General features: G+C 38.2%; 2 protein-coding genes across 2 annotated transcripts; one reads left to right on the forward strand and one right to left on the reverse strand.

Annotated features, from left to right (window-relative positions):
* The first annotated feature begins 264 nt into the window (after window positions 1–264).
* LOC108675436 (RAB6A-GEF complex partner protein 2) lies at window positions 265–8,836 on the forward strand. The gene is made up of 9 exons (XM_018163453.2): window positions 265–1,663; window positions 2,414–2,547; window positions 3,404–3,511; window positions 3,979–4,140; window positions 4,589–4,704; window positions 4,930–5,079; window positions 5,468–5,645; window positions 7,223–7,380; window positions 8,045–8,836. Exons 1-9 carry the CDS (start codon window positions 1,542–1,544, stop codon window positions 8,192–8,194), a joined length of 1,278 nt encoding a protein of 425 aa, XP_018018942.1. The 5' UTR covers window positions 265–1,541; the 3' UTR covers window positions 8,195–8,836.
* Window positions 8,837–9,357: 521 nt separating this feature from the next.
* LOC108675437 lies at window positions 9,358–11,827 on the reverse strand. Its single transcript, XM_018163454.2, has 4 exons — window positions 11,689–11,827; window positions 11,001–11,064; window positions 10,013–10,155; window positions 9,358–9,554 (listed from the first exon to the last, which is right to left on the reverse strand). The coding sequence occupies exons 1-4, from the start codon at window positions 11,710–11,712 to the stop codon at window positions 9,537–9,539; spliced, it is 249 nt and encodes an 82-aa protein (XP_018018943.1). The 5' UTR covers window positions 11,713–11,827; the 3' UTR covers window positions 9,358–9,536.
* Between the last annotated feature and the right edge of the window lie 1,410 nt (window positions 11,828–13,237).

Raw genomic sequence — 13,237 nt, forward strand, 5'->3', positions numbered from 1 at the left:
ATCATTTAAATCTCAGTGTGGATCAAATCCATTTATTGTGAAATCAAATATGACATTACCCAAACAGAGAGTGGGACAGCTTCACTTATCACTTAATCACTGCCATTACAATGTGCACAAGTCATGAAAGAATCAGAGATTATCTCATCATTTTGTGTGGTACCAAAAACCTTGTTAGTAATATTAAAATCTTGAGACTTTTCTACAATAGTTAACATAATTTTTCTTCTATTTTAGAACATATTTATTGCAAAAATTGTAATTAATAAATGACTAGCAAAGATCATCAAGAATGGCACCTTGGAGATCCACATGCAGTCAGTAAATCATAAATGTCAGACTAGCAGTAGCCTCTCACAAGCTCAGTCTATGCCTTGCAATAGCATTGTATTTATAATGTGGTAGGCCGTCCAATCCATTTTGTTATGTAAATATGAGAATATATTACCCATACCGAATTCCAGGCTGGCTATGACTTATGAGCCTCTAATTGAGTTGCTCCGGCACTGGCAACGCATCAGCATTGAAATCTATCTTCATGACATCTTGCCAGTTGCTAACACATTTCTTTTTAACTTTAATTACCTTTTTTACTGTATTTTTGTCAAGAAGACTTAATGGTATGGTAATGGCAACATATCATAACAATGCTGACATTTTTGGCCTAAAAACATGATCTTGGTGATATAATTGCTCAACTCTGTTCTGCATGGTGGTCAGGCAATGAAGCTAACAAAATCAATCAATATCATTGATTGATTATTGGGTGTGAAATCTGCTTTTGAAAACTTCCCTGCTTGTTTCCATGCAGATTTAATCATCCAGGCTGTAAAGCAAGGCATTTTAGATTGATATATCAACATCTTTTCAAGCTCCCCATCAGCCATCTTGACCTTAAATTGCCATCCATGATGATCACAAACTATGGACCAATTGATCAACACTGCTGTTGAATATCAACAGGTGTATCTTCAGCTTGATTTGATTACTTGTATCTGCCCACTGCAGCAATTGTTTTGGCCAATCTGTACCAATCATGGCACATCATCCATATTGATCATAATGCGCATATGTCCATGCCAATCATCACACATTGGCCATATTGATCATAATGTGCAAATGTCTGTGCCAATCATTGTTCATCACCCATGTATGTATTGGGTGTATGCCTCTTTCAATCATTGCACTTTGGCCATATTAATCTTGTGTGTGATGTGTGCGTACATCCTCAGTGCCAATCATCTCACATTGGCCATTTTGATGGTAATGCGCATACATTGGTGCCAATCATTGCACATTTGCCATATCAGTTGTAAGTTGCAATCTATGGAGAAACATAATTGGCAACCACCATCCACCTTGATTGTACCTCAGCATCTTGAGGGTTAATCAAGTCTGGCTAATCAAGATGCTGTTTAATGTTAATTTGTTTTCTTGTACTTGATTTACGCTTGATGAGTTGATATCTTCAATAAAAATTTATTCCATAGTATTATTTATAAATTATTGAAGTAGGGAAAGATTTATACTAATAGGGGAAGATGGGTGTAGAAGTGACTGGCCAGGTTGAGGGAGGCAGTGTTGTTGCTGCTGGGGAGACCATCACTGTTTCTGTCACTGTGAGCTCAACAAAAGACTGCAGCAGCAATAACTCTGATGACATGTAAGTACCTAATTGATAACTGTTTGTATGGGAGCTATTCATTTTAGGAGGAATCATAATGGATCTATGCTTTGGGTCAAAATAAATGCTCCTAATTATTTTGCCATCTCAAGTGACATCTTTGTACAGATGATGTTTCTTCAGAAATTTTGTTACATATGCAAATTTTGTTTGCAGTAACATAAAGTTCAGTTCTGAAATATTTCTAAAAGGCCAGAAACAACAGTACATTACCTGTATTATGTTACTTACATCAAGCATTTATTATATAAAAATATGCTGAAAGCCTGCCACCGGCAATTTGAATGTTTTTTTTTTTAAATAAGAATTCTTCAAAGTCAGAGACTAAAGCCTTTTTTCTATTACTTAAATGATAAAATTCTTGCAGATTGCTTGCCAGTTTCAAATAGTTGTTAATGCTTGTGTATATATTTTTAATTCATCACTATGACTGATGTAGCAAATTATGACAGGTTTGTAGTCTTCTTTGAAAGTAAAAGAATACATATGGTTTAAGTGAATCAATAATTGTCGCCAATGCTGTACATACTTTTCTTCTATGAAAATTTGTAAGAAGCAATACTGCCAAAGCTTTATTTTGTGGTTGGTCAAACATATCTATGATCACCTGTATAAGGCTTCACAGAGAATACTATTATGCAAACGTCATGTGTGTTGGAGCTATTTCATCATCAAGACTAATTGAAACATTTAATGATTTTTGATCCAAAGAAACCTTGTGACTCACAGGAGTGGCGATGTTGTGGCTTGGTGCAGTGCTCAAATCCACTGCATTTGCACATCAAATGATGCATACGTCATTGCTCCCTCTCCTGCCAAAGCAACAGTTGCTGCTGGAGAATTGGGCAATCTCACATCTGCAGGTAATTTCAAAGTTCTTCTCAATGTTATTTTTTCACTCTCTTCTTATGAACTAGGAATAGTAGAGGAAACTTATGTTAAATTTTTAGGGATAAATTTTTCATTGATAATTACCTACCTCTCTTGAAATACCGTAGTAATTTACATCATTGCAAGCCACAAACGTTAGAATTTCAGTACTTTGGGAGGCTCTGTGCCAAGCACTTGCTTCGGATGCTTTGAATTTAATGCATGATTTATTGGATTATTCCTTTTGTATCTCTGCTATGTAGTTTGTGCTATATTCAGTGCAGAAGCATTGAAATCCATCCACCTACCACAAATAATTGGCGGAGCTTTTTATTGGATTTTGCTCAAGTTGTGACTATTGTACTATATCAGGGATGATGCTTGCAAGTACAGATATAAATAAATGTTCATTTCAAACTTCTCTTCTTAGCTGCTTCAGGATATTTTTAAAAATGTTCATAAAATTTGTGATAGCAGGAAACCATATGTACATGAACTCAAATCTGTACTAATTGTTGAATAGCTCTATAATAGAGGCACCTAAAAACTGGCCTGCGTTGACAGCTGCTTGAAACTGAAATTTTTTTCACTGAATACATTGCCTTATTATGAGATAAGTTGTTACATTTTTATGCAACTCTTCATAATATTATTAACTTTCATGCAGGAACATCTGTAGGTACCTAAGAAGCCCCTTCTTGCGGAATTAAATTGCATATATTGAACTACAATAAGGATTATCATGACAACAAAAGCAGTTAGTTGTGTTATGTATGGTTTCTGAACCCAGAACATCTTCAGCAAAAGAACAGTTCGTTGCCGAGTTATTAATTTATTAATTATTTCCAGGAACATCATTGGCTCCCTGGCGTGGCGAGGGAGGCCACCTGGTGCTGACAACAAAGCCCACCATACTGTTCTGTGATCTGCATCTCCCCCCTGGCCACTCTCGAACATGTGGGTGTTTTGTTTGTGGCAGGTATTTTATTTGCATGTGCTTCTCAAGCTTTAAACTTGTTTGGTAAAGTGATCAAGGACTCTACTATCAAAAATAGTTACGAGTTTGTAACTTTGTCACCCAATCCCTGATGTCTTTTCAAGCTAAACTCACCTATCAAAGACAAGAAATTGGCTGCTACGTGTACTTAGGCCGCTTCTATCCGTTGTCAATATGGCGTCTCATTATATTCAATATAATTTTTTTATAAGATACGATCATTTGTAATTGAGACGTAATATTCACTAGACGTGATAGAGATTGAGGGAAAAGTACCTACTAGACCGGAGTCTGCATCTGGAAACATTATGTGATAGATCACGCGATAGCCATGACTGAACAACTACATGTAATGAGATTTATTAGTATGGCAAGTGGCTTGTTTCAAGAACTAGTTGCATCATGATACTAATATTGTTGTTGGCAGTCAGGTACCGTGAGGTGGTACCAGTGACTGGTCCACCCAGCTACCGAGGTGTGCATGTGAAATACTCATGGAAAGTGACCGTGGGGGCCCAGCGACATGGCCGTAAGGTGGTGCTCCTCAGACTCCCCCTCAGGGTGCTGCTTCTCCCACCTCCACCACCAGGTATTTAGGGTTCAACATTACTTTTTATTGGACACTAGGTTAACCTAGCAATTTATTAGCTACTGGCTGGTTAACATGGTAATTTAACGGCTACTTGCATGTAAACTTGAAACTTATTAGCCATTGGCTGGTTAACCTAGCAATTTATTGGCTACTAGCAGGTAAACTTGAAATTTATTAGCTACTGGCTGGTTAACATGGTAATTTATTGGCTACTAGCAGGTAAACATGCAACTTTTTTGCCTCTGGCTTGTTAACCTGGTAATTTATGAGCCCTTAGCTTGTTATTGTGGTAATTATTCACCCATAGCTATTGACCCTTCTTGCTGGTTCCTATTCCTTACAAGATATTTCTTTGTGTGTTGTGTTTAACTCTTCTGTGATGGTCAGACTGCAATGTATTTATATTACCATTCATGATTGATAATGACATGATTATGTACACCAGGAGCTCTGGAGGATGCATACAGTGAGAGTGATGATGAGCTGTCACCCAGCAACCCCTTCCTGCACCCATCCCCCCACGCCTGCTCCTCCCCTGCTCCCAACGCTGCCCTGCTGCAGGTGAGTCTTGGCTGCAAACTTTGTCGTTGATTTGCCACTTATGTTTTTTAGGAATTGAAAGAAAGATTACAAGTAAACTGTAAAAATAGTTTCTTGTTAAATTTGCATAGTCAATTTTCCTGATCAACTAAAATGAAGTTTTTTCCATTTTACGAAGTCCTTTTTTTTGCTTTTCTCCACCATCACATTGACGATGTTTGCTGTAATGGCTGTCCGTGGTCACAGGCGTGGACGGCGCCCAGTGCGCGGGCTTACAACGTCGTCCACTCCCGCGGACACGTGGTGCAGTTCCGCCTCTTCAGAAGCCGGTACAGACTGGGTGACGACCTCCTCGCCACCCTCGACTTCTCTGCCGCCCAAATCCCCTGCGTCCAGGTGCTCTACAACCCTGGCAGTTTTTTTAACACTGCTCTTAAGTGTTGCCTTTGTGCGTAGTGCTGTGCATCGCTTATACCAAGGAACTGCACAGTTACTGCGCAGTGAACATTCAATTCAAAACTTAAAACATTCAATAGCGCCAAAGTTTCCATCATGCGTGTTACGTGATACTATTACTTGTATGAGTTACCTTTCAACTACCCTAGTCGCTAATATGATCTCGTATGCAGTCGGCAGTGTCATAATTATTCAACAAGCCTGTGTGTATTATTTGTATCATGTGTGTTGTGAGTTATTGTTATCTTATATGAGGTAAAGTTACGTTCTTTCGATATTCGATACGAGTTACCATTCATTGACACTAACACTTGTACCTCGTGCGCAGTACGCGGTGTGCCTGCAGAGCGTGGAGGAGGTGGCACAGGAACACAGGAAACGTCGTCAGCAGAGCGCGTCTGTTGTGTCGCACAGCAAGACGCATGAGGTGTGCCTCAGCATGACGCATACCAGCCTGCTGATGCCCGTACCTCTGCACATCACGCCATCATTCGATGCTCACATGGGTCAGTTGATGCCCTGATGCTCACATGGGCCAGTTGTTGCCGTGATGCTCACATGCCACCTGGGTCAGTTGATGCCGTGATGCTCGCATGGGTCAGTTGATGCCGTGATGCTCACATGGGTCAGTTGATGCCGTGATGCTCACATGGGTCAGTTGTTGCCGTGTTGCCTCCACTGCTGTATATGGCGCCACGTGACGCAATTTACACCTGTTGAAGTTGAGCTCCTGTTTACCATTGTCCTGTTTGTGTACAGTTACTCGGTGTGTACACTTGCTCGGTGTGTACAGTTTGTTGGTGTGTACAGTTTGTTGGTGTGTACAGTTACTCGGTGTGTACAGTTACTCGGTGTGTACAGTTTGTTGGTGTGTACAGTTTGTTGGTGTGTACAGTTTGTTGGTGTGCATAGTTTGTTGGTGTGTACTGTTTCTTGTTGTGTAGTTTTTTTGTGTGCGTACAGTGTCTCGGTGTGTACAGTTACTCGGCGTGTAGGTACAGATTTTCTGAAGCGCTAGAAACAACTAAGCTAGAACGGCACAGGAAATCGGTGCACATGAATTTGAGGGAAACCTACAACTACAACTACTACTCGGCGTGTACACTTACTTGCTGTATCGAAAGTTAGTATCCAGCGCTACTATACCCGATTTAGTCTCATGCCGCTAGTTTTGGAGTTTGGCAAATTTATGATCACTTAAGAATTCAAAAATATGTAGGTCGAAATTTACAGCCCTCTGTAAAAAATTGATATCCAGAATGTGGTGGCACTTCTTTATAAGTCTATGATTTGTCTTTTGAAATTCAAGCATAATGATATTTTGTCTGCTTTTATTTCATATTTTTTTTAGTCTTTTTCATTGATGTTGTTTAGGAACGATGATTTTAATAAATTGCTGCTCAAAATATTTTACTAATGAACTGTAAAACAACTTCCCTGATCTGAACTTGGAACAAGATTTAATGTCTCATGCTTGATACTGAACAGCAACAATCACGGTAGAACTGGCAGCCCAACATGAGGGTTTCTTGACTAATTAGATTGGTATCTCATCAAAACTAGAATCTTGTACTACGCATCTAATTTGCATTGGCAAGCTTATCTTCAGAGCTTAAAACAAATGAAAAGTCAATCTCAATAAAGTTTCAGCATGAACGTACAAATCGATGTGATAAAGTTTTAAAGTATGACTGTGTGCGACCCTGTTTGCATTACGCACTGGCAACTAGTTTGGTTTAGGTAATAAATGTTTTTAGATTCGTCTCCGATTGCATGAAGTTTATCTCTTACAGCTCTTCACACTATATTTTTAATAGAATCTTTTGAATACCTAAATTCTTGAGTGTCATTTAATTGCTTGAGAGACGCAAGTAGAATCATGTTTACTTAACGTCTCTTTGTGTCGGGAATCTTGCATCGTTTTAATTGACTTTGCATTCATAGTTGGGAAATATTGTGCTTATTGTATGAGCGAAAAATAACTTATTATTATCGCTATTTATTTTTCTATCTAAAAATTATACTTATTTTTCCTTCACTATTTACTTTATATTTAAAAATAATTTATTCTTCCTTCCCGCAGTTAACTTGAAATATCGCCTGCACTTCGAGTTCGTCCTCAGCCTTGACGACTCTCACCATAAGGCGCAGAGAGCGAAGCTCAAAAAGGCGTCCAAAGCTGGCGAGGCCGCTGAACACAACCCCGACACCGGCCTGCATATGGGGGGCTGGGTCAAGCAGGTGGGGAAATGATACATGTCCAGGAGCCATGTTAAGCATGTGGGGAGAAATGATTGATGTTCGGAAACAAGGTTTAATATCAAGCAAAGCAAATTAGGGAAATGACTGATGTCCAGGAGCCATGTTAAGCATGTGGGGAGAAATGATTGATGTTCGGAAACAAGGTTTAATATCAAGCAAAGCAAATTGCGAAATGACTGATGTACGGGAGCCAGGCTAAGCATTATGCAAGTGGGGAAATAAATGTTATTCTGGTGTGAGGTTTAGCTTAAATCCGCAGCCTGCAGTTAACGAGCTGTTGATATGGACGATGATGTGTGCTGCTGTTAGCCTGGTTGATTGATGCCTGCAACTAATAGCGAATGATGTGAATGATGACTAGGTGCAATCCCGTGTTCTGTATTCGTCAGACATCATCCTTTATGTTAAATAATAATTAATGTATACGCGATATATTAAGGTTTTATAAGCTAAAGTGTTATACAGTGCATGTGTAGCTTGTTATTGAGAATAATTAAGACCTGACAGAAGTTAACTCGTGTCTTCTTTTGCTCGCCATCACATTTTTGTGAAACATACGTACCCTTAAAGTTCGGTTGAACCAGACGCCAGGACAATCGCTTCATAGAACAATAATAATCTCATATGCTATGTTCTGCTGCAGGAGGATGAGTCGTTGTCGTGGCGAGCGCCCCAAGAGCTAGACATCGAGACCCTCGTGTGGGATCTGCCCGTGAACATCTGCCCCGCTCCACCCACCCAGCTCTCTTACGCCCTCAACCTCCCCCTCAGCTGCGCTTCAATGATTGTGTGATGATTCTTCTCAGCTACAACTTCCTTGCTTTCGAACCAAAAATCTACTGACTATTACCAAGTATTTTCAGGTTTCACTGCCCTCCGCTATTAAGGCATATTATGGAAAAAGTTATACCTTCAAGAGTCCCTCGGCCTTATGCTTATTTAAGCTGAGGCTTCAAGAAATTTGCTTCATTGAACGTAAAAGTTATAATCAGTTTTACCACGCCAGCCCCCTCTCAACTCCTTATTTCCACATTCCTTTCTCTACTGCATTACCTTCATTTAAAATGAAAGTTCATGAAAATCTAATAAGCGGCATTATTTGAATGTTGCCTGCATTCCCTACGTCATTTAGGTTTCAAAGGCGAAATGTAATATATATATATTTAATTCGAGTCAGTTCCCATTTCTTTCAAGATTTTTTTTTTCTATTTACTGATCATTTCCTGTCGAGGATCACTTTCAGCATAGAATTTGTACGGTACTCATATTTTCAGATGTTTTGGTCCTCGGCCAAAGAAGCCGAAGGATGAATCGCAGTTATTAATTCTTCGTTTTTAATTCTTGTTCATGGTTGTGCGAAAGGTTTATTTAGTTTTAAGCTAAATTATTACCAGTGTTAATCCATGCTTGTATTGGAATAAAGTTGAATTTTAAAGAGTTAACATTACAACTGGAGACGACCGTCAAATATTGTGATGAACTGAATTTGGAGACGAACTGATAGTGCATGATTTCATTGACGTCGAAAATAGTTAGCAACTGTACTGAAAATTGTTACGATCGACTAAATAGATCGGTAACGAGGTTAATTCGCTGTCAAATAAACAAGACTATTATTGAGTATTTAAGTTGAAGTATGAAGCAACTCGCCCTATTTTCCGTAAAGTGCTTAGCCGCTTACCCAACAAATTAGTTGTTGCGTTTCAGCTTCAATCTTTGTAGCTCTTCTTCAGAAAAACTTCCATACTGTTGATAGCTAGGCCTAATCATAATTATTTTACAGTTCTAATTGTTTCACAACAGTATTTTTGCTACAAAAAAAATGTGTTAACCAAAATTTCGTGTCATTTTATGACTTGAGTTATTATATATATTGGAACTTTTTCAAAGTCACTATTTTATTTACAGAATGTGTAAACTCACGATCATAAAGTTTAGGAAGCAAGAAATCCACACTTTTGAGGATAATTTATATTACTCTACTAACATAACAACGATGACGGCCGATTGCCAATTAAAGCGATACTTCTTAGCCAGGAGCCCGCTTCGCCGGTGCGAATCATTAGAATATTGATCTCTCGACGATCATTCATCTATATACTCAACATTTTACACGTTTGTAGCTCCGTCGCAGGTCAACATACACCACCACTCTGAAACGGAAATACGTTCTTTTACAGGATTTCAAAGTGGAATTCAGATGTACAGAAGTGACTGATAAATATTCATGTACAGGTTCATAAGTCAAATAGATACTTAATTAAGAAACTTCACCTCCTTCAGACGGAGAGTTACATTATGTAAATTATTTTCATAGAGGATAACTTCTTGCCCTAGTTACACCGCGTATTTTATAGCCCGGTAAATAACTCGCGTTACTTGAGTGTGCAATTCAATTTATTCAGCGACCTAAGGCACCGTAGATTTGGGCTTTGTCAACCGACAATTGAAGTAAAAACATTTGATCGGACTATTGAGCATAAAGATAGCAACAATCAGTCGACTCTTGAGCATGGAGGTAGAAACGTTTAGTCAGACTGTTGTGCATGGAGGTAGAATCATCAAGTGAGACTGTTTGCGTTGCAACTTTGATGAGTTGCCAGGCACTTACGTTGATGCAATCGATCTCATCCTGCGAGAGTTCCTTCCGTCTGAACCTGAGCGGCATTTGCCAGTCCTCAAGAACTGCGGCAGCGGCAGTGACGGGGGCGGTTTTGGTGTCTGCTGCAGTTGCTACCGGTAGAGCGCCCCGCACTGCACAGAGTTCAATAGTTGTCAGTAAACATAGATATCTAGTTGAATAATAAAACCTCTAAACCCTCTTATACTGCTGAGGCGTGGATCACCAATGCGAATGCTTCCAATCGATCCATCAGTTAAAACCAATCGAATGGTTCAACAGTGTGACTCGCTGGACAAGTTGATTTTATTTAATGAACTCGCTCTAAATGAAATGAAACTTAAATATCTTCATGAACAAGTTGACAAAATTGATAATGTACTGACGACCAGGCAATTATGACTTAGAGTAAATGGATCTATTGAAAGATGTCAGAAGTACTGAGAGATTAAGATGCATTAAAATGCAGCTGCCACTTATGAGCCACCCAGCTAACTGAACTGTCAAGATCATCTTGTAATTGCACTTCATTTGACGCATCCTTAGCTGTATTATAAACTTTTGTGTCATCAGCATACATAGAGAATACGCTTGACACTACTTCTGGCAGATTGTTTATATAAGCAATTAACAAAACTTGAATAGTGAAATTCTATTATTGAAATGAAACCACCTTTTCACACAAGAAAGTTGAGTAACACATTTTGGGAAAAAATATTTGTTCAGTGGTTGACAATTAACTCAAAAATTTTCAATTATGATACAGAATTTTAAGTTGTCAACACCATTCTGCATTCCAGCATGGTTTGTTATACTGAATGCTCATGAGCAAAGAACTAAAGACCTGCATTTATAGAAATTTGATATCCAGGGTTGTTCATAGTAAGTCAAAACATTACTAATACAACATTAATCTACCAGGCATACCTATATACTGTAGCACTTGTACTTGTAGGCACTACCTATGTATGGGACTCACCAAGCTCCTGGGCGACTGAGCCACCTTTCCTAAACCGGATGAGAGGCACATGAGGCCTCACAGTCTGTAGAAAGCAAGAGAGAGAGGTTTTAGTAAAAATATGGCAAATTTTCAAAGACAAACTTGGATTAATTACAGCAGTTAATGTGATGTGCATTAAAGGAAGGTGGCATTAATGAAAGATTAAAGTCAACAATTAGGAAACAAAATTTTAGAACAGGTCTAATTGAGAGGCAAGAGTAATTTCAGTGAGAATAGCATAATAGCACACCAGTTAACATAAATACTGACTGGTACATATGAAATCAGAGCATTTACAAATGCCCAGCAACAGGCACTGGAATAACGTGAATTTTTCAATAAATGTATTGCACTTTGTCTTGAGAGTATTGCAAATGCATTAGTATAGTAAATAAAATATCATTGAAAGTTGATCAAACCAAGGTTTTGAGTGTTAAACAAAAATGCTAAAATTGGAAAATGGTAATTTTTGTTAAATCAAAGCAAACAACTATTCTTGTGTGGTATAGAAAAAGAAATATCAATAAGAAATAAGTTGCACTAACAGTTCAAGTATTGAGGAGGAGTCATCAGTTGAAATAAGAACTAAGGACCAATTATGCTACAAAAGCTACCTGTGTTTGGGGAAAGAAATTTTTTTTGTCTTACTTCATAGACAAACTCTTACCTTCCACAATGCAGATGCCATCATTGTGACAATTAGCAAAGGAGCATGAGGAGAAGCTTCTGTCTAAGCTATTCAACACTAGAAAAAAATTATTCAATTAAAGGTTCAATTAATTTTAGTCCACAATCACTAAAATATCTCTTGTATATTACTTATATAGGTATATAGTCAAATGGGGTAAGACAGGATCGCAGCCTTCATGGGGTAAGAAAGGACCAGCCCATATCATGCATTCTAATTGCAATAAATTCAATTTGATAGAAGAATATGTTAGAGCAATCATTGCATGTCATTTCAGTGCTTGTTTCAACCCTCTTCTGCAAATAATGAATTTCTGGCTAATTTTTAAAGAAAACTTATGTAAAGAAGGGTCACAAAATAGTTAACCCTGTTTGGGAAATAAGCTCTGTCTAATAACAAAAATTTTTTTGGCCAAGTTTGTGGATGTAGGCATGTAACCTCAAGTAATAAGCAACTTTTGAGACATACTAGGCATTTCCACCTGCTACCATCACTGCCTGACATGTATTCCAAAATGGGGTAAAAAAGGACCGGACATGGGGTAAGACAGGACCACTAAATGATCCTGCTTTACCCCACAAGTGGTCCTATCTTACCCCACAAATGGTCCTTTCTTACCCCATAGTTTATCAAAAATAGCTTTTAAATGAATATATTATGGTGCATTTGTATTGGAGTATTTTGGCCAAATGGAACATACATCTTTTGCTCAAAATAACCATTCTAACTTGTCAGCTTTTTAAGGGAAGCGTCTGCCCCAAAATAAAAAATTTTGATTTTCGGTTTTTGTACGCATCTTATCTTAAAGCTTACATTCTGATGCATCTAATGGTACCAAAACCATCTCTGTAGGTTGGTTTATGCATTCAAGACAGATTGCGAAAGGGTTAGGCGCGGGAGTTCTTTACCATTGAGATGGGCTGAAAATACCGGTAACACACTTAAATAGCTAGTCTGAACACGCTGTGCTTCAGTTATCCACCTGCAGTTGTATGGGACTGCAGTCTTGTGCCGTCATTCACACCATCCTTGACAGAAATTGAGCTAGAGTATCATCTAGTCTTTGCAACCTTGCACCCTTGAATGTCGTTTTTGAGGTGCACACGACTTTGTCAGGCCCTACTGAAAAGTTAACTTATTGTCACTGCAAACCTATCTCCTACTACAGTTTTGAAGCTACAACAATGAGACATATATCATTCGATTCAAAAATAAAAGATCTACAAAACGTTCATGGCATTTTTCCTAATTTTGTTATAATTTGGATTTTATTCTGCGAAAAACGGGAGGATGGCTGGGAGAAAATTGAAAAATTTATGAAAAATGCCCCCACTTTCACAAAAATTAGAATTTCTAAAAAAAGCTATAAACATTTTATAGATAAAGACTTTATGCATCGAATGATATGTGTCTCAATGGTGTAGCTTGAAAATCTTAGTACTAGTTACATTTCTACAGTACCCCCTTTTTTGGCCGTATTATAAGAAATTCATTTTCCTTAATTTCTTTTTTTTAAATTCACACAAAA

This window comes from Hyalella azteca, unplaced genomic scaffold (assembly GCF_000764305.2).
Source record: "Hyalella azteca isolate HAZT.00-mixed unplaced genomic scaffold, Hazt_2.0.2 contig3154, whole genome shotgun sequence".
Lineage (NCBI taxonomy): Eukaryota > Metazoa > Arthropoda > Malacostraca > Amphipoda > Hyalellidae > Hyalella > Hyalella azteca.